Raw genomic sequence first — 20,389 nt, forward strand, 5'->3', positions numbered from 1 at the left:
TATAGAGAGATTAGACACAAGGACTATAGAGGGATTAGACAGGAGCACTATAGAGGGATTAGACAGGAGCACTATAGAGGGATTAGACAGAAGCACTATAGAGGGATTAGACAGAAGCATTATAGAGAGATTAGACAGAAGCATTATAGAGGGATTAGACAGAAGCACTATAGAGGGATTAGACAGAAGTGTTATAGAGGGGTTAGACAGAGGTATTATAGATGGATTAGACAGAAGCACACTATAGAGAGGTTAGACAGAAGTATTATAGATGGATTAGACAGAAGCACACTATAGAGAGGTTAGACAGAAGTTTTATAGATGGATTAGACAGAAGCACTATAGAGAGATTAGACAGAAGCACTAAAGAGGGATTAGACTGGGATTAGACAATAGCAGTATAGAGGGATTAGACAGAAATTTTATAGAGCGATTACACAGAAGCACTATAGAGGGATTAGACAGAAGTATTATAGAGGGATTAGACAGGAGCACTATAGAGAGGTTAGACAGAAGCACTATAGAGAGATTAGACAGAAGCACTATAGAGGGATTAGACAGAAGCACTATAGAGGGATTAGACACAAGGACTATAGAGGGATTAGACAGAAGTATTATAGAGGGATTAGACAGGAGCACTATAGAGAGATTAGACAGAAGCACTATAGAGGGATTACACAGAAGCACTATAGAGGGATTGGACAGAAGGACTACAGCGGGATTAGACAGGGATAAGACAGAAGCACTATAGAGGGATTAGACAGAAGCACTTTAGATGGATTAGACACAAGCACTATAGAGAGATTAGACAGAAGCACTATAGAGAGCACTATAGAGAGATTAGACAGAAGCACTATAGAGGGATTAGACAGAAGCACTATAGAGAGCACTATAGAGAGATTAGACAGAAGCACTATAGAGAGATTAGACACAAGGACTATAGAGGGATTAGACAGAAGTATTATAGAGGGATTAGACAGGAGCACTATAGAGGGATTAGACAGAAGCACTATAGAGAGCACTATAGAGAGATTAGACAGAAGCACTATAGAGAGATTAGACACAAGGACTATAGAGGGATTAGACAGAAGTATTATAGAGGGATTAGACAAGAGCACTATAGAGGGTTTAGACACAAGCACTATAGAGAGATTAGACAGAAGCACTATAGAGAGATTAGACACAAGGACTATAGAGGGATTAGACAGGAGCTCTATAGAGGGATTAGACAGAAGCACTACAGAGGGATTAGACAGGAGCACTACAGAGGGATTAGACAGCAGCACTACAGAGGGATTATACAGAAGCACTACAGAGGGATTAGACAGAAGCACTATAGAGGGATTAGACAGAAGCACTATAGAGGGATTAGACAGCAGCACTACAGAGGGATTAGACAGAAGCACTATAGAGAGATTAGACAGGAGCACTATAGAGGGATTAGACAGAAGCTCTATAGAGAGATTAGACACAAGGACTATAGAGGGATTAGACAGAAGTATTATAGAGGGAATAGACAGGAGCACTATAGAGGGATTAGACAGAAGCACTATAGAGAGATTAGACACAAGGACTATAGAGGGATTAGAAGGAAGTATTATAGAGAGATTAGACAGAAGTATTATAGAGGGATCAGACAGAAGTATTATAGAGGGATCAGACAGAAGGACTATAGAGGGATTAGACAGCAGCACTACAGAGAGATTAGACAGGAGCACTATAGAGGGATTAGACATAAGGACTACAGAGGGATTAGACAGGAGCACTACAGAGGGATTAGACAGCAGCACTACAGAGGGATTAGACAGCAGCACTACAGAGGGATTAGACAGAAGCACTATAGAGGGATTAGACAGAAGCACTATAGAGGGATTAGACAGAAGCACTATAGAGGGATTAGACAGAAGCACTATAGAGAGATTAGACACAAGGACTATAGAGGGATTAGACAGGAGCACTATAGAGGGATTAGACAGGAGCACTATAGAGGGATTAGACAGAAGCACTATAGAGGGATTAGACAGAAGCATTATAGAGAGATTAGACAGAAGCACTATAGAGGGATTAGACAGAAGCACTATAGAGGGATTAGACAGAAGCACTACAGAGGGATAACACAGCAGCACTACAGAGGGATTAGACAGGAGCACTATAGAGGGATTAGACAGGAGCACTATAGAGGGATTAGACAGGAGCACTACAGAGGGATTAGACAGGAGCACTACAGAGGGTTTAGACAGCAGCACTACAGAGGGATTAGACAGGAGCACTATAGAGGGATTAGACAGGAGCACTACAGAGGGATTAGACAGGAGCACTATAGAGGGATTAGACAGAAGCACTATAGAGGGATTAGACAGGAGCACTATAGAGGGATTAGACAGGAGCACTATAGAGGGATTAGACAGGAGCAGTACAGAGGGATTACACAGAAGCACTACAGAGGGATTAGACAGGAGCACTATAGAGGGATTAGACAGGAGCACTATAGAGGGATTAGACAGAAGCACTATAGAGGGATTAGACAGGAGTACTATAGAGGGATTAGACAGGAGTACTATAGAGGAATTAGACAGGAGCACTATAGAGGGATTAGACAGGAGCACTATAGAGGGATTAGACCACTATAAAACAGTAAAGTGTTGAATATGGTTAAAAACAAAAATGAGGATAAAGTTTGCCCACCGCCCATGAGTAAGGGAGCCAATGGCTGCAGGTCATGGTGACTCTAAATTATAGGTTATTAATTGGTAAATAACGATATGTAAATGAATCAGCGGAATTGCACAGATATAATAAACTCTCTGGTGTATCCAGTGCACTGAGCTCATCTTTAATAAATTGCTCCTTGTAGGCAGAACTTACAGGTACTCTAAATGTTTCAGCTTCAGAAAAGCGTCATCAGAAACCACATCAAAGGAACAAGACGTAAATAACCTATAATGAGAGGAGAGAGGGGTCAGGATGCTGAGGAGGGGGAGAAGGGGGCTACAGGCAGAGGTAAAGGACAATCCCCCCACCTTATATACAGTACACCCCATCTCATGACACCAGGGGGCAAAGGTAAAAAGTTTCATGGAAATGATTCTTCACAGTTTACCATGCACAAGTAATGCGCTACCCAGGATATGGCGCTACCCAGGATATTGCGCTCCCCAGGATATCACGCTACTCAGGATATTACGCTACCCAGGGCGGCCTCTGAAATGCCCAAATCTCATCCATTATATACCGAACCCAAATATTTCTATATAGGCTATCAGGGGCGTATCTATAATGGGTGCAGAGTGTGCGGGGAACATGGGCCCCTGGGTCCAGGGGGGCCCTGCACTGCACACCTTGGACCCATAATATTACTTACCTCTCCGGGATCCCACATCGGCACGGGGGTCCGGTGCTGTAAAACAACTTGAAAATGTCCGCCGTGCCCATTTTCCCGGTGACCTGTGCATACACTATAGACTCTGAGCACACTCTAGTGCCCAGAGTCTATAACTCCGGCGCTGGCCGCGCACAGCTCAGTGCGCTGCCGGGCGGAGAGGAGGGGTCCCGTGTCGGAGACTGCACACGGGCCCCCTCCTCTCTAGAAACGCCCCTGTGGGCTATGTTGTAATTTTGAAACACTATGGAAGTAATGCCACTCAGTTTATACCATCACATTTTGCTAAAGCTAATTGCCTAAGATAACTGCCTTACGTTGCCAGAGATGTAGATGCCATGGGGCCCTAAGCTAGACACTAATTTGGGCCCCCTTTCTCCCCGTCATTTAAAAAAACAAAAAAACAAACAGTTTTAACAGTAGAGATGAGCAGCTCGGTTTTGGCTGAGATCTTCCTGCTAAATTTGGATCAAAAAACGAGGCACAACGTCAACTTTCACGGACACCTGACCTTGGTGGGAAGATCTGAGCCAAAGCGAACTGCTCATCTCTACTTAAAAGTGAGTTTGAGCAGTCCGGGCCTGTGAGCAATCAGTCAGGTTCTGCTTCCTCGTGATCTGCCCCAGACTGATATGTTCTCCTATCAACAAAAGCAGGAGCATAGAGCAGAGGTTATCAAACTCGGTCCTCAGGACCTCACACAGGTCATATTTTTCAGGTCACCTGACAGGTGCACAGGTGTAGTCATTACTCATTGACACATTTCCCAGGTCACTTAGCTGGTGCACAGGTGTAATCAATACTCACTGACATATTTCTCAGGTCACCCAGCAGGTGCACAGGTGTATTCATTACTCACTGACACATTTCTGAAGTCATCCATCAGGTGCACAGGTGTATTCATTATTCACTGACACATTTTCCAGGTTACCCAGCAGGTGCACAGGTGTATTCATTACTCACTGACTCATTTCCCAGGTCAGTCAGCAGGTGCACAGGTGTAGTCATTACTCACTGACACATTTCCCAGGTCACCCAGCAGGTGCACAGGTGTATTCATTACTCACTGACACATTTCTGAAGTCATCCATCAGGTGCACAGGTGTATTCATTATTCACTGACACATTTTCCAGGTTACCCAGCAGGTACACAGGTGTATTCATTATTCACTGACACATTTTCCAGGTTACCCAGCTGGTGCACAGGTGTAATCATTACTCACTGATATATTTCTCAGGTCACCCAGCAGGAGCACAGGTGTATTCATTACTCACTGACTCATTTCCCAGGTCACCCAGCAGATGCACAGGTGTATTCATTACTCAGTAACACATTTCCCAGGTCACCCAGCAGGTGCACAGGTGTAGTCATTACTCACTGACACATTTTAAAAGATCCACAGGTGGAGCTAATTATTTCACTTGTGATTCTGTTAGGAGACTTGGAAAACATGCACTGTTTGGAGTCCTGAGGACCAAGTTTAAGAACCTGTGGCATAGAACACACTCAGCAGTCTATATCAGAGGTTCTCAGCTCCAGTCCTCAAGTACTTTGACCAACAGGTCATGTTTTGTGGATTTCTATAATCATGCACTCCCTTTTCATCTATGTTGCTGGTTCAGTAATTATCCCACCTGCTTCCACAGACAGAAATCATCAAAACATGACCTGCTGGGGAAACTTGAGGGCTGAGGTTGAGAACCTTTGGTCTGTATCACAGGTTCTCAAACTCGGTCCTCAGGACCCCAAACAGTGCATGTTTTCCAGGTCTCATCACAAAACTGCAATTGAGATAATTAGCTTTTAAAATGTGTCAGTGAGTAATGAATACACCTGTGCTCCTGCTGGGTGGCTTGGAAAAAGTGAACTGTGTGGGGTCCTGAGGACCGAGTTTGAGAACCACTGCTCTACATCATAGCAAGAGTCTTATTAGGCAGGAGCACACCCAGACCATAAAGTAGACCTTCATGTTTGCGGAATCAGTATGAAATACCGCCGGCCCTGTGGCCGACAGTTCGAATCCCAGCAGCGGCAGGCCGACAGAAGCAGAGTTCCCGGCAGCGGAAGCCAGACAGCGCTGAAAATCCCGATCGTGCCTAAGGTAAGTATCTACTAACCTAACCTAACCCCCTAACCCTAACCCTCCTTAGGGGTGCCTAACCCTAACCTCCCCCCCGGTCTCCTGGCGTCGGGTAAATGACAGGCGTCTAGATATAGACGCCGGTCATTTATCCCACGCCGGGATAAAGCAATCGGGAAGCCGGCTGTCGGGATTAAGACAGTCGGTTTCCCGATTGCATCCCCATGTTTGCACGTGCCAGGAGGACACACAGGGCCTCATTGAGAGGCACTCGCACATTTGTCGCTGACGAGTGACCGCCATTAGACGCAGCCACCCACCTCTTTTTGAATGACTACCGATATCCGTTTAAAATAATTAGAAACACAAACATTTCATTGCCTCAAAGAAAAAAAAAAACACTGTCAAATTAGAAATTACTGCAGCTAATTAGGATTTTTAGAGATCCATTTATTTCTGGCAGCAAACGAGTGCATCAGAAGAAAATGAAAGTCGGTAATTACCTAATTACTAATTAGCACACAATGATAATACGTACAGAATCTGCATTGTCTGTGAGGGAGAAAAGCTGTCAGGTGGGATGCTGGTGAATCCACATCTTAGGAACGAGCTGTAAGAAACATAATTAGGAGATTTAATGAACCGTGTAACAGGGACAGGAACCTGCAAATGCTACGGCTCGTACGATGTCCTATTAAACATGTCGCCTTCCCGCGCTAGGAGCAGCCATTTTGTGAGCGGAACAAATAGTCAATAAAATAAAGAGTTGCAAATCACTAGAGCGGAGGACATTGACTGAACGTTTAAGTAGAGCGAAGCGATGTTGTTCCTGTGCACAATAGACTATCAGGGGCTCAGTTGGCGCAGCAAACCTTGCGTGATTTCACACGGCACTTTTAGATGGGTGGAACGGGGCAAGATGTGGGCATTCAAACGTAGGGCAAGCACAGAAAGAATGTGTACTTGGTTCTTGTAAATGTGAGCGCATATAGGGCCTAATCCGGAGGTGGACGTAAAGGAGATGTTGGCAGAATTGAGCAACTATTTGCTACTGCGCAAGAGTTCCGCTGAGTGTACGCTATTGTGTATGGGAACGCTGGCATTAGGCGAGGCAAAACCATGGACGTTTCTGGGCGGTGACAGGGAGGTGGCCAGAAGTGATTGTAAATAAAGGCCGTGTTATGGGCGTGTTATGGGCGTGTCTATGCAAGCGACTACATTCTCAGACGCAGAGCCACAGCTACAGACGCCATGTTTAGCCAGAGTTGAGAAGTAGACGCTGTGCAGCCATAGGCTGGTGCAATGGTTGATTGTGAACAGGATGATGCAATGATGATGAATTGTTTAGAACCACCGGAGTAATTACACCATCCACGGGCATTGAACGTGGCGTTCCAGGGCTAGCACGCTTGCTGGTACAGATGGGGAAAGCTGAAACTACTATTTGCATATTACAACTGCTGCGACTCCACCAAAAAAATCGCAATAATGGCTGCAATAGCGTCCACCTCTGAATCAGCCTGTAGTCCGGGAAAAAGATGTGCGTGCACCTGAGAAAGACGTATTATTTGCGGGTGATCCGGGGGGATATGCAAATAGCCGAGGCTAATAGCTGGCACTAGCAAACCACTTGTGATTGGCTGTTTGCACACACTCTGCCGTCTCTGATTGGTTCCTTCTTGCTGTATTAGAGAGGTTTGTGCAGTTTAATGGATGCCCAATAGGGAATGTGTTTGCTGCACATAAGATAAATGACTTACAACATGGTCGCTATAAGAAACGCCTCTCCCCACTCTGCATAGGGCAGAAATACAGGGTTTTTGCTTTTTCTAGAGGAATTTATAGTGATTTTATGACCAACTCTACAAAAAAAACCCTCAGTCATTTACTTTATAGTAGGACACTGGTGGAAAATGTATACAGCCACAATGTATACAGCCACAATGTATACAGCCACAATGTATACAGCCACAACAGCTGACAAGCACGATAAAGGGACGTATAAATTATAATATCCTGAGATAGTGACGCTGTCATGTACAGTTTGTAATATGAAGGTGACTTTTCACTGCAGATCGTCTCGAGCTACGATTTTTATTTTGCACATATTGTAGTTACCATGGCGATGGAAGGTTTGGGATTTTACTGTATTTCTTTGAAGTGATACCTTTTTATCTCATGCCATTGTGTATATGATAACACATTTCTCACCCACTTATCTCTTATAATATGGTGGTGGGTGTTTAAAAGTTTGGAGAATGTGAAGAACTATGTGTCAGCTAATAGTGTCGGCAGAGTGCCATGTCAGTAACCGTTTCATGACACCTTACACTGACTTCTGCAAGTGTATCAGGTTGAGAAATCATTGCAACGTGTTCATTACATCACTATAAATCAGGCACAGATCGCCCGAGCTGCAGGTATTCAGGTGCTGCCAAATCAGATGCTTAGATACAGGATTCAGAGCTGCACAACTGCTGTATTAGTTGTCTGGTATTCACGTGAGTCGGGTGGATGTTCAGTTGTTATAGACCCTGAGGATCCATCTGCAGACCTACAATGCTCGTCTATTTGTCCACCCGACGCGTTTTATGGTTTATGACCACTTGGAAGCACTTTTATAAACTCAGGGCCTGATTCAGAGCGTTTTTTTTTTGGGGGGGGGGGAAGCGGCCTCTTGGACGCTCGCATACCTGTGGGTTACCACCCACAGCTTATGCGAGCGTCCATGATGATGGTCGCGATGGTCAAGACCATCGCGACCATCGGGCTTGTGACGAGACCCTTGCGGTAGGGTCTTGTTGACCGCAAGCCCTGGAGTGATTTTGGCTCTATCAGAGCCAAAAGCACTCCCACTGACATCATTAGTGATGTCAGTGGGGCCGGACCCAGACGGACCCAGACGGTCCCATGGGAACGCCTCCGTCTGGGCAGCCACGCCCCCAGCACGCCCACCATAGGGGGCCTGCTGTCACTCACCATCGACAGCACGCCCCCTTTGGTGCGAGACCCATAACGACGGCTTCCCCGTCGTTATTCGGGTCTCACGCATGCGCACGATGGAGGCGCCTCCATCGTGCGCATGCGCATTTGGGCAACAGCGACCCGCTTGCGAGCGCTCAGCGCTCGCGAGCGGGTCTGAATCAGGTCCTCAGTGTGGGCAAATTTATTAATATTACATGTGGGGCAAAACGTGCGCTAAGCAATAGCCACCAATGAGACCAGGGTCAGACTGGGGCTAAATTTTGGCCTTGGCACTTTTAATGTTCGCGCATGGAAATAGGGGCCTGGGCACATGTCATGGGGTGGCCACTTATCACGGGGTGCTGTGAGTCTCAGGCCTTGCGACACACCCTGTTTTGCCGGATGAGCAAAGCGTCAGGAGGTGTAGCTGCTCAAGCAGGCCCTCATCCGGTCGGACCGGCCCATCAGGCCATCTGCCCTTCTGGCATTTGCCAGAAATGCCAGATGGCCAATCCGCCTATAAATGAGATGCTCGCCTACCTTGTGAAATGCGCACTAGACAGGCAGAAGCTTATTGCTGATTGGTTGCCCTGGTTCATAGCCAATTTAAAACCTTAGTAAGCTGTTAGTAAATGAGCCCCCCTGAGGGATAAGAAAGGCGCCAGTGGGTTCTTACATGGAGATGATATCCAGGGAATACGTTTTAGGTATGTAGCTTGATCCATCGCACAGGACATTATCCATGGTGCAGTTACAGGTTGCAGGACACTTCCACTTTGGGGGTCTCGCTGCTCGCATCAGACACGAGGGAACGAGACCCAGGACGAAAATCACTCCAACCGACAGATAGAATGAGAGCCCCATTGTCCCTGTGTCTTCGGTGAAGATTTTCTTTAATTCCTCAATTTACTTTGAACATTTTATGTTCTTACCAGTCTCATCCTTTATTTACTATCTAAATTAGTGTCCCCTTCTCCGTCTTTCTAGAGCATGGGACCTTCCGCCCCTCCTGCTATCTCGCTGCCCTTCTCAGTCACCTCTCCGATCTATCTACACCCCAACTCCATAGTCTCTTTCAGGTGCCCTCTGTCCAATCATCTTTCTTTGCCCCTTTGCAGAGGGTATTTCTATCCGGTAATGTTCTTTAATTTCGTCACCACGACCCTTTTCTAGTCTGTTTTATGCAGAAGTTCTCGTTCTGTAAATAGAAACAAACAGAAACATTAAATATCATAATAAATGAAATATAAATCATTTCCGCTTACACTAAGGTGGGGGTGGGGACTGTAATAGTCGGCGAGATGCCTATCACCATGATTCCGGCGAATCTGCGGCAATATAGTGGGGCCAGTGATGTGCGGTGAGGTGAGGCAGAGCCTCTCCTGTCATACTTAGATATACTCCAGAGTTTTGACTATAAAAATGATAAGAAAAATCTAAATAAAATATTATAAATATTCTCTTTGTATTATTCTAGTCATTTTTATAGTCAAAACTCTGGAGTAATAATTGTATGGTAGGTGAGGCGCTGCCTCCCTGTCTATCTTTTCCACACATCCCTGATCAAAACTCACCATATTCCCAGCACTATATACTGCTGCACCTCTGTATAATGCCCACATGTACCCTCAGGTTCATATATATGTATCTGTAATTCTAGCTCTGATAATAGCCAGTGCCTCCCCAGCCATGTACCTCACCGCACGTCACTGCCAGTGCCTCCCCAGCCATTTACCTCACCGTACGTCACTGCCAGTGCGTCCCCAGCCCTTTACCTCACCGTACGTCACTGCCTGTGCCTCCCCAGCCATTTACCTCACCGCACGTCACTACCAGTGCCTCCCCAGCCATTTACTTTACCGCACATCACTGCCAGTGCCTCCCCAGCCATTTACCTCACCGCACGTCACTACCAGTGCCTCCCCAGCCATTTACTTTACCGCACATCACTGCCAGTGCCTCCCCAGCCATTTACCTCACCGCACGTCACTGAGAGTGCCTCCCCAGCCATTTACCTCACCGCACGTCACTGACAGTGCCTCCACAGCCATTTACCTCACCGCACGTCACTGACAGTGCCTCCCCAGCCATTTACCTCACCGCACATCACTGAGTGGGGCTGGTGCAAGCATCAATGAAGTGGACGATGGTGCACCAAGATGGATTAATGTTTGCTGCAATTGGGTGTCTCGAGTCAGTATGCTCAACATTACATCATTAGCATAAAGATGGAGGCGCGGCCGGGGCTGTGTGACCTCTGTATCAAAATCCACATGAAACACATGTAAAATATTCCAATGAGGGGAACATATCACCTGGAGCAGTTCCGAAAAATTTGCTCATCTTTAAATAGAGGGAATGAAACTCAACGAAACTCAGCCAGACACATTCATATTGTGTATTTTTACTTCCGCTTATCTGCTTTCTTAATGTTGTATACATCTCTTAGTCTCTACAGTATAATCATGACTAATATGAATTGCAAATTTACTATGATGGTCCCTTTTCCTGGCAAAGAAACTGTTTTGCTACATGTATTACCCAATAGGAAACATGGAAGGAGCATAATTCGGATCACATGGGTGTCACTTTTGTTTTTCATTTCTGTCTTTTTACTGTTCCAATAACTTCTCAAAATGTCTCTCTGGCTCCTAAAAATATAAAAGCACCCACCACATATACCATGTACTGTATGTCAGTGTCCCGTGGTATTTATATCTGTGTACAGTAATCTGCTTCTTGTTATATTTTTGTATCTTTTGGGGTTTGTACATTATTGGATCACATAATATATTTTTATAATAAATCTCCTGTGAATCTCCTCCAAAATGCTGTGAGGTTTAGTTACGTTCTGGAAGCTGATTGGTTGCTCTGGTGTGATAAATGCGCTGAGCCTGGAATCAGCGCTAATGAGCAGGTTGTGATAGGGTTCTGTGTGCATAGATCCTAAGCTAGTGACAAGATAGATAGGATACGATCAGGGCCGGACAATTACTGCACCAGTCACAGTTGTTGTAATACACTCACAGATTCCGATGGCCGATTAGGGTTAAATTGCTTAACTCCTAAGGTGCCAGTCACTTTTCCTACATGTCATCACAGCACTTGAAAATAAAATCTCCTTCACTAAGCTGCAATTACCAAATTCTAAGAACAAATCTTTAATCATGTCAGAGCAAGCCCTAAATTAGTTTAAAAATAAGTTACATACAGATGTGCCCTCTGGGTGCGAGGCCCACGTTGTGACTGAGGTGCCCTGAGAGGAGCAGGGCACCATTATCTTTCTCCAAACTGCGTCTCTCAGTGTACAGGAGACATAAAAGCTCTAACAGGAATTGGCTTTAGGCATTTGTACAGATACAGATGAAGCGGAACATGGCAGAAAAGCAGCAGCCACTGATTCACACTCAGGGGTCTATGTACTAAGCCTTGGGGAGAGATAAAGTGGACGGTGATAAAGTACCAACCAATCAGCTCCTAACTATCATTTTTCAAACACAGCCTGTAAAGTGACAGGAGCTGATTTGTTGGAAGTTTATCTCCATCCACTTTATCTCTCTCCTTAGTTAAGTCCATAGACCCCTCAGTCAGTGGCATCATGCCCCCCGCATGAGGGCCTCGGAGGGGGTGACAACAAAATGCCGGCTCCTCTGTAGTGTCACATTCTCCTGCAGCACCCGGCTCTTGTCATAGAAGAGGGGACGACAGCCCAGTCTCCGGGGGCGGCCCAGCATCTCCTGTGAAGATGGGCTGCCCCCGGGGTGATGTTATCGGGATCCCCAGCGAGACGTTGCCCCCTTTTGCCCAGGCGAGCCTCCGGTGCAGGGGGGATATCCAGAGCAGGGGTGTAACTAGGGATCCAAGCACCCCTGGCAATGTAATGGACTGGCTCCCCCCTCCCCCCGTATGCAGTGCCCCAGTAGTAATCCCCCCTATGCTGCATTGCCCCCAGTAGTAGTTCTCCTATACAGTGCCCCCAGTAGTAGTCCCACCTATACAGTGCCCCCAGTAGTAATCCCCCCATTGCTGCATTGACCCCAGTAGTAGTCCCCCCTATACAGTGCCCCCAGTATTAGTTCCCCCTATGCTACATTGCCCCCAGTATTAGTCTTCCCTATGCTGCATTGCCCCAAGTAGTAGTTCCCTCTATACAGTGCCCCAGTAGTAGTCCCCCTATACAGGGCCCCCAGTAGTAGTCCTCCCCTATACAGGGCCCCCAGTAGTAGTCCCCCCTATACAGTGCCCCCAGTAGTAGTACCCAGTAGTAGTCCCCCCCTATACAGGGCCCCCAGTAGTAGTGCCCTCCTATACAGGGCCCCCCAGTAGTAGTCCCCCCTATACAGTGCCCCCAGTAGTAGTTACCCCTATACAGTGCCCCCAGTAGTAGTACCCAGTAGTAGTCCTCCTATACAGGGCACCCAGTAGTAGTCCCCCCTATACAGTTCCCCCAGTAGTAGTTCCCCCTATACAGTGCCCCCAGTAGTAGTACCCAGAAGTAGTCCCCCCCTATACAGGGCCCCCAGTAGTAGTGCCCTCCTATACAGGGCCCCCAAGTAGTAGTCCCCCCTATACAGTGCCCCAAGTAGTAGTACCCAGTAGGAGTCCTCCTATACAGGGCACCCAGTAGTAGTCCCCCCTATACAGTGCCCCCAGTAGTAGCTCCCCCTATACAGTGCCCCCAGTAGTAGTACCCAGTAGTAGTCCCCCCCTATACAGGGCCCTCAGTAGTAGTCCCCCCTATACAGTGCCCCCAGTAGTAGTCCCCCCTATACAGGGACCCAGTAGTAGTCCTCCCTATACAGGGACCCCAGTAGTAGTCCCCCCTATAAAGGGCCCCCAGTAGTAGTCCCCCTCTACAGGGCCCCCAGTAGCAGTCCCCCCTATACAGGGACCCCAGTAGCAGTCCCCCCTATACAGGGCCCCCCAGTAGTAGTCCCCCCTATACAGTGCCCCCAGTAGTAGTTCCCCCTATACAGTGCCCCCAGTAGTAGTACCCAGTAGTAGTCCTCCTATACAGGGCACCCAGTAGTAGTCCCCCCTATACAGTGCCCCCAGTAGTAGTTCCCCCTATACAGTGCCCCCAGTAGTAGTACCCAGTAGTAGTCCCCCCCTATACAGGGCCCCCAGTAATAGTCCCCCTTATACAGGGCCCCCAGTGGTAGTCCCCCTATACAGGGCCTACAGTAGCAGTCCCCCCTATACAGTGCCCCCAGTAGTAGTTCCCCCTATACAGTGCCCCCAGTAGTGGTATCCAGTAGTTGTCCCCCTATACAGGGCCCCCAGTAGTAGTCCCCCCTATACAGGGCCCCCAGTAGTAGTCCCCCCTCTACAAGGCCCCCAGTAGTAGTCCCCCCTATAAAGGGCCCCCAGTAGTAGTTCCCCCTATACAGGGCCCCCAGTAGTAGTACCTAGTAGTAGTCCCCCTCTACAGGGCCCCCAGTAGTAGTCCCCCCTATACAGGGACCCCAGTAGCAGTCCCCCCTATACAGTGTCCCCAGTAGTGGTACCCAGTAGTAGTCCCCCCTATACAGGGCCCCCAGTAATAGTCCCCCCTATACAGGGCCCCCAGTAGTAGTCCCCCCTATACAGTGCCCCCAGTAGTAGTACCCAGTAGTAGTCCCCCTATACAGGGCCCCCAGTAGTAGTCCCCCCTATACAGTGCCCCCAGTAGTAGTCCCCCCTATACAGGGACCCAGTAGTAGTACCCAGTAGTAGTCCCCCTATACAGGGCCCCCAGTAGTAGTCCCCCCTATACAGTGCCCCTAGTAGTAGTACCCAGTAGTAGACCCCCCTTATTCAGTGCCCCCAGTAGTAGTACCCAGTAGTAGACCCCCCTATACAGTGCCCCCAGTAGTAGTACCCAGTAGTAGACCCCCCCTATACAGTGCCCCTAGTAGTAGTACCCAGTAGTAGACCCCCCCTATACAGTGCCCCCAGTAGTAGTACCCAGTAGTAGTCCCCCCTATACAGTGCCCCCAGTAGTAGTGCCCAGTAGTAGTCCCCCCTATACAGTGCCCCTAGTAGTAGTACCCAGTAGTAGACCCCCCTTATTCAGTGCCCCCAGTAGCGGGCACCCCCCCATAAAGTGCCCCCAGTAGCAGCCATCCCTATACAATGCCCCCCCCCTGATGTGCCAGGCTTACACACACACCAACAGCTCTTGGGATTAAACTTTGTGAGACTTGGAATCTGTAATAGCGCAGAAGCTCCAGCAGCTGGAATGGAACCACAGGAGATGGCAATGACTGTACCGGAGGCGACTGGTGGTGACTGATTTGCTGCTTAAGCATCTATAGACACTGCATGGCCGGAGTGCGTTCGTGCTCTTGCTTCTTAACTCTGGTGAGAAGATTTTCCAGAAATTCTCGCGGCGAGGGATTACCAGCAACATCCATTTGTGGCCAGAGTATTTCAGTGCAAACTCACTGATAGATGATAGTTGATGCGTGGTCTGTGCTTTAGGATTGGCTAAGACCCAGTACCAAGGCGCAGAATCTAAGGTGTCGGTGGTATTCACCAGGGACCCTCGCAAGGAGGTCTGGACTCAGCTACGCCCCGACACGCAGGTCGAGGCTTTCTGACGAGGTTCCCTAGTACAAGAGCTGGTGTACACAGGAGTGTGGTAGAAAGTACATTGAAGGCGACTCCCCATCCGCTGCCCTGCTGCCGACCAGCGCTGCCAGACCCGTAGTAGGGTAGCGAAAAATCACCCCTCTGATGATCTCACCATGGGGGGATGTGTATCAACCTTCTAAAGAGTGGAGAAGAGAACAAGTGGAGAAATTTCCCATAGCAACCAATCAGCTACTACCTATCATTTTATAAAATGTACAAGATAAATGCTAGCTAGAATCTGATTGGTTGGCTTGTCCTCTTCTGCAATCTATACAAGGTTTGATACATCTCCCCCAATGTTCTCCAATGACCTTTAGTGTATCAGCGATGCACTGACGCGATATGTGGTTATCAGTTCAGGACTGTGATGAAGATGCGCAACTTCCCGAGGGAGATCCTCCAAATACATGGCGGAACTAACAGCCTCCTCCTCCTACATCAGGCTGCGCTGGGAGACAGGTAACGGCTCCAATACGTCACATATCGGATTTGCTTATGTGACGAAATCCACCATTTTTTGTCGCTTAGAAAAATCTAAAACAATATCGCCGTCAAAGAACTCAATGGCGGCGGAGGGAAGTAAACATCCGCCCCCTCTATTGGAAAAAACAATGATTTTGCCACAGATTAGAATAAATTACTATTTCCCTTGTTATTGGCGATCGGGCGGACTGTCCCATGTAACGCGGTTGCACACATTAACCCCTCGCTCTGTTATTAGGTCTATATTTATCGTGTGGTTCTACAGAAACACGTGAGATAAGTTGTGCAAATTCCCTGTAAGTCATTTCTTTTCTCCACAGTTTGTGCCAGGAACCATTTCTTTAGTCAGACCCCTGGAGGCGGGAAGGTTTTAGATGTTAAATATGTCTATAATTACGTAGGACAATTCCTATATAATGCACACGCCTGGGGCAGAGTAAACCGAAGCTCGGCTTAAACAGGATTTATGGCATTGTGGCCGAGCGTGGCACACGGCAGATCACACGCCGGAGACAAACCAGCCAGTATCCTCTCTCTTCCTGCCTGCTCTGTGCCGTCTCTGTCACCTTATCTGGTGGGGAATCGGATCAGAAGAAGATCTGAGTCACATGAATTCAGCTCTGAGATAATAGTGTAGTGGAAATACCACAGATGAAGGACGTCCCATCACAATGACTGATTCCCATTATAGTCTAAGTAACTGGTTTAGAGGCAGCACAGACGGTGTAGTGGTCAGCATTACTGCCGCACAGCACTGAGGTTGTGGGTTCGATTCCCACTACAGCCCTAACTATGTGGAGTTTGTATATTCTCCCTGTGCTTGTGTGGGTTTCCTCTGGGTGCTCTGGTTTCCTCCCACACTCCAAAAATATACTGGTAGGTTAATTGGCCCCCAACAAAAAGTTAACCCAAGTGTGTGTGTGAGCATGTGGTAGGGAATATAGGACCTCACTCACGGGGCGCTCGCAAAAGGCGAGCACTCGCTCTGAATGAGGGCGGCTGTTTTTTTTTTTTTAAACCGGCCTCCTGGCCGCTCGCTAAGCTGTGGGTAACCACCCACAGCTTTTGTGAGCGGCCAGGTGATGGTTGCGATCATCGCGACCATCGGGCTTGCGACAAGACCCCCGTGTGGTCCCCGTTTGTAGCGAGCCCCGGAGCGAGTGAAATTCTCACTTGCTACGGGCTTGCGCGGCACGTGCGCAGTGCCCCACCATCAACCCGCTTGCGAGTGGGTCTGAATGAGGGCCATAGAGTGTAAGCTTCACTGGGGCAGGGACTGATGTGAATGGACAAATATTCTCTATACAGCGCTGCGGAATATGTGTGCGCTATATAAATAACTGGTAATAAAATAAATAATAAAATAGATGTAATATGAAATAAAATGAGCATTATGGAGCAATGAGGGCCGGGGGCAGATTTAGGTGGGTACTTGGCCTGATTCTGAGGTTGGAGTAAAGCTAAGAACAGTAACTGGGCACCTAGGGCAGGGGTGGGCAATTATAGACCCTCCAGCTGTTGAACTACAAATCCCAACATACCTTGCAACAGTGTTAGAATGGCCAAATAGCAAAAATGTGACAGGGCGTGCTGGAATGTGTAGTTCTGCAACAGCTGGGGGGGCCGCTTATTGTTCCCACCCTAACCTAGAGGGACATCACCCCCTGAATGTATAATGGAGGGATAGCAGCAGATACTGTATCTATGATGTCTGCCATGGTCTTTACATTTCCCACAGCTGCCGCACCGCCATTAGGTCTCTATGGGAGACACGCTGCTGCCAGATTTACCAAGCTCCGGAATGCGAAGAATCTGAAGATGGCGGTGTTGTGCCGCAGTAGCTTATGGGCTACACTTTGCAAAAATTACAAGGGGGAGGGTTCTTCTGGGACCCTCCCCGGCAATGGCTGACGCACAGGCGTGTTCAGTAGACCGCACATGCACAGTAGTCCTGAGATAGGAATGAAGAGGACGTATTTACGCTTGCGTCCAATTCTGTAGAGCACACAGTTCCATCGACACGCCCTCACAGAACTTTGCCTATGTGAGAACGCTATTTTACCGCCAAAAATCCGCCTCCCCAGTCATAAGTGGAGATATGACTGAAACCCGTGCGACTCTGCAAATCCCGGGGTTGCGTCCGCCCGGTTCTGGAACACGTAAGATACTCTCCGCAAACAGTCGTATGTGTGACTGTACATCCGCCTCTCAGTTACCATGTACGTCACCATCATCCCATGAAACCAACACATAATTTCCTCTTGCACCATCGCAGTTTACATAGCACAATATTATACAAATCTCATGGCTCAGTAACATTGCTTGAAATGTGAAGGTAGAATCATTTAGTGATCTATTTAATGTCCAAAATAATTTTCAAAAAGGACAAAAGTTTGGAACATTTTACTTTTCCACAGACACGTGCGTATTAGAGTTTCCTGCTTGAAGTTCAGGTTATTAAAAAAAAAAAAAATCAGAACATCCACGTGACCCGGAGGTTTAGTCAGACCCCCCACATTACCATTCAGTGTCTAACAATGTATAACTGTTATATAAGCCTCTTAGGAGCAGCTTCTGATACCCCACACGTGTCAGGAGGGAACGTGACATGAGGTTGTGTGGATACATAAAAATAAAACATTGAGTCATGATGTGAATATTACTTACCACAAGAAAGGATTTCTGCCTTGTCGTACGCTCCGCGGTTCTACATCTCTCATCACAAAGTTTCTTTTTGTTCCTAGATCCTAATAACTTTGTGGAGCAGCCTTCCTTGTCCCCGTCTTCTTCTCTTCTCCCTAAATGCCCCGCGCACCCTCCTGACTTGTCCCTCTCTATCTGTACTATTAGTGAGCTCCTCACTCCCTCTCTATAGTGTGTCGGTGGTTCTCAGTCTCTGACACAATGTGTTGTTTGACTGATTCCTTGGGATGGCTCGGAGGGAAGGGCCGGATGGATGATGTGTGTTTTTGCTTGGAACATGCGTGTGCCAATTAGTTTCCCCATTTGTCAGAGCTTGTGGTTATTGTGCTAGTCTGTGTTTTCTTTTTATTTTTTTTAATAAGTCTTTGTCGGACCTCTTGTAATAATTTGGGCACTTGAGAGCTTATTCAGACCCGGTCGCGAGCTCTACGAGCTCGCAACCGGGTCGATGTTGCTCCAGTGCACATGCGCACGACGGAGCCGTCTCCGTCGTGCGCATGCGCGAGACCCGGCTAACGACGGGTGATCCGTCATTAGGGGTCTCGTAGCAGATGGGGCGAGCTATTGATGTTGAGTGACAGCTCACTCCGTTTGCTGGGCGGGCCGGGGGCGTGTCCGGCCAAACAGTGGCGTTCCTGTCAGAACGCTTGCCGTTTGGGGGAGGCCCCACTGACATCATCAGTGATGTCAGTGGGGAGCTTCCTGCTCAAACAGAGCAGGAAGCTCCTTGGGGCTTAAGGTTGACGAGACCCTACCTTAGGATCTCGTCGTAAGCCCCGATGGTCGCGATGGTCTTGACCATCGCGACCATCACCCTTAGCGGTCGTTAGAGCTGTGGGTGTTAACCCACAGCCTGATGACCGACATGGAGGCGGCCATTCAGGATGCAAGCAGCCGCCCTGTTTCAGAACGACCACTTGCATATTACGACTGCCTCTGAATGAGGCCCTTTGTGTACTGTGCTTTATTGCATCACACACAATTGTATCTGGGTAGCCACTTTGGGAAAAAAGCACTTTAGCATAAATGGAATGGGGAAAAGTTTTGCGTTTTTGTCAAAGTTGCAGCGGAACAAAGGAGCCGAATGCATTTATGTCACCTGAAGGTACAAAATGTCTCCAAAATTCCATAAGACTTTTCTGAGATTACAGGGCTAGTAATAGATATCTATAATGTCTATTTGTTGTGTGTAAGATAGCATTCTGTACTATGGAACATGGGACTTTCATTTATTAACAGCACTCTCCAGGGTGATCTTTCTTGTTCATTATATTGTGTACAATTAGTAACGCAACTGTGGCACCTCTATGTTACCTCTATACTATCTCTAGGCTAACATGCAGGGCCGGAATAATGGCCACATGGACCTGGGGCTGAAAATCATCAAAGGCCTATTGTCACATCTACTCCGCTTCTTACCAGTGCTGTGTGGGTGTGGCCAATGTCATGTGGGTGTGGCCAATGCTGTGTGGGTGTAGCCATTACTATGTGGGTGTGAACAGAGCTTTGTGGGTGTGATCAGCGCTGTGTTTGATTTGATGTGATCAATGCAGTGTGGGTGTGGCCTGTGCCGTGTGGGTGGGTACACCCTCTACACAATCGGCCCCATTGTCTCTCGAAATATGTAAATGCATAGTTGCCATCCTTTTGAGGGCCTCCTCCTGGAGGAGGCAGACCGGTCGTAGCTGCGGGAGCGGGTCTCGGCGGTGGTGGGTGGGTCTGGGGGCGGTGGGTGGGGCTTGGCAGGTCTGGGACATGCCGACGCAATGGTGTCATTTTAGCCCCGCCCCTCATTATGCAATGGCGATATTACTGGCATTGTGAAGCCATGATGACGTGTTTCAACCCGGGAGACTTGTCCACCTTTCTGTGTGGCCGGGAGTGCCACCTGACTTTCGGGAGCCTCCCAGCCATTCCAGGAGGGCAGGCAAGTATGCCGTAAATACAAATAAAGTACATTAATTTGTGAGGTAAATAGAAATGGCAGTCATGATGATGGGCCTACTTTTATGTGGAGGCCTGGGGCTGTAGTCCCATCCTCCCCAACGTGAATTTGGACCTGCTAAGATGGGGGTGTATAGTTGTTGCCCCTGATGTTTGGCTGGTGCGAGTTCTAGAGTTCTACAACTGTACGCCTCCTGAGATGCGCCTGACTGATCAGCTG

At 47.9% G+C, this 20,389-nt stretch overlaps 1 protein-coding gene across 1 annotated transcript in view; it reads right to left on the bottom strand.

Moving 5' to 3' along the window:
* Window positions 1-18,434, bottom strand: part of LOC148442632 (leucine-rich glioma-inactivated protein 1-like) — a 64,121-nt gene extending 45,687 nt beyond the window's left edge. Inside the window, exons 1-4 of the mRNA XM_088463693.1 lie at window positions 18,190-18,434; window positions 9,101-9,622; window positions 5,999-6,070; window positions 2,866-2,937 (exon numbers count right to left, since the gene is read on the bottom strand). Of these exons, the coding sequence (XP_088319819.1) occupies window positions 2,866-2,937; window positions 5,999-6,070; window positions 9,101-9,288 (332 nt within the window). The 5' untranslated portion in view covers window positions 9,289-9,622; window positions 18,190-18,434. The remainder of the gene's footprint in view (window positions 1-2,865; window positions 2,938-5,998; window positions 6,071-9,100; window positions 9,623-18,189) is intronic.
* Window positions 18,435-20,389: the final 1,955 nt, after the last annotated feature.

This window comes from Taudactylus pleione, unplaced genomic scaffold, assembly GCF_031769625.1.
Source record: "Taudactylus pleione unplaced genomic scaffold, aTauple2 ptg001428l, whole genome shotgun sequence".
NCBI lineage: Eukaryota > Metazoa > Chordata > Amphibia > Anura > Myobatrachidae > Taudactylus > Taudactylus pleione.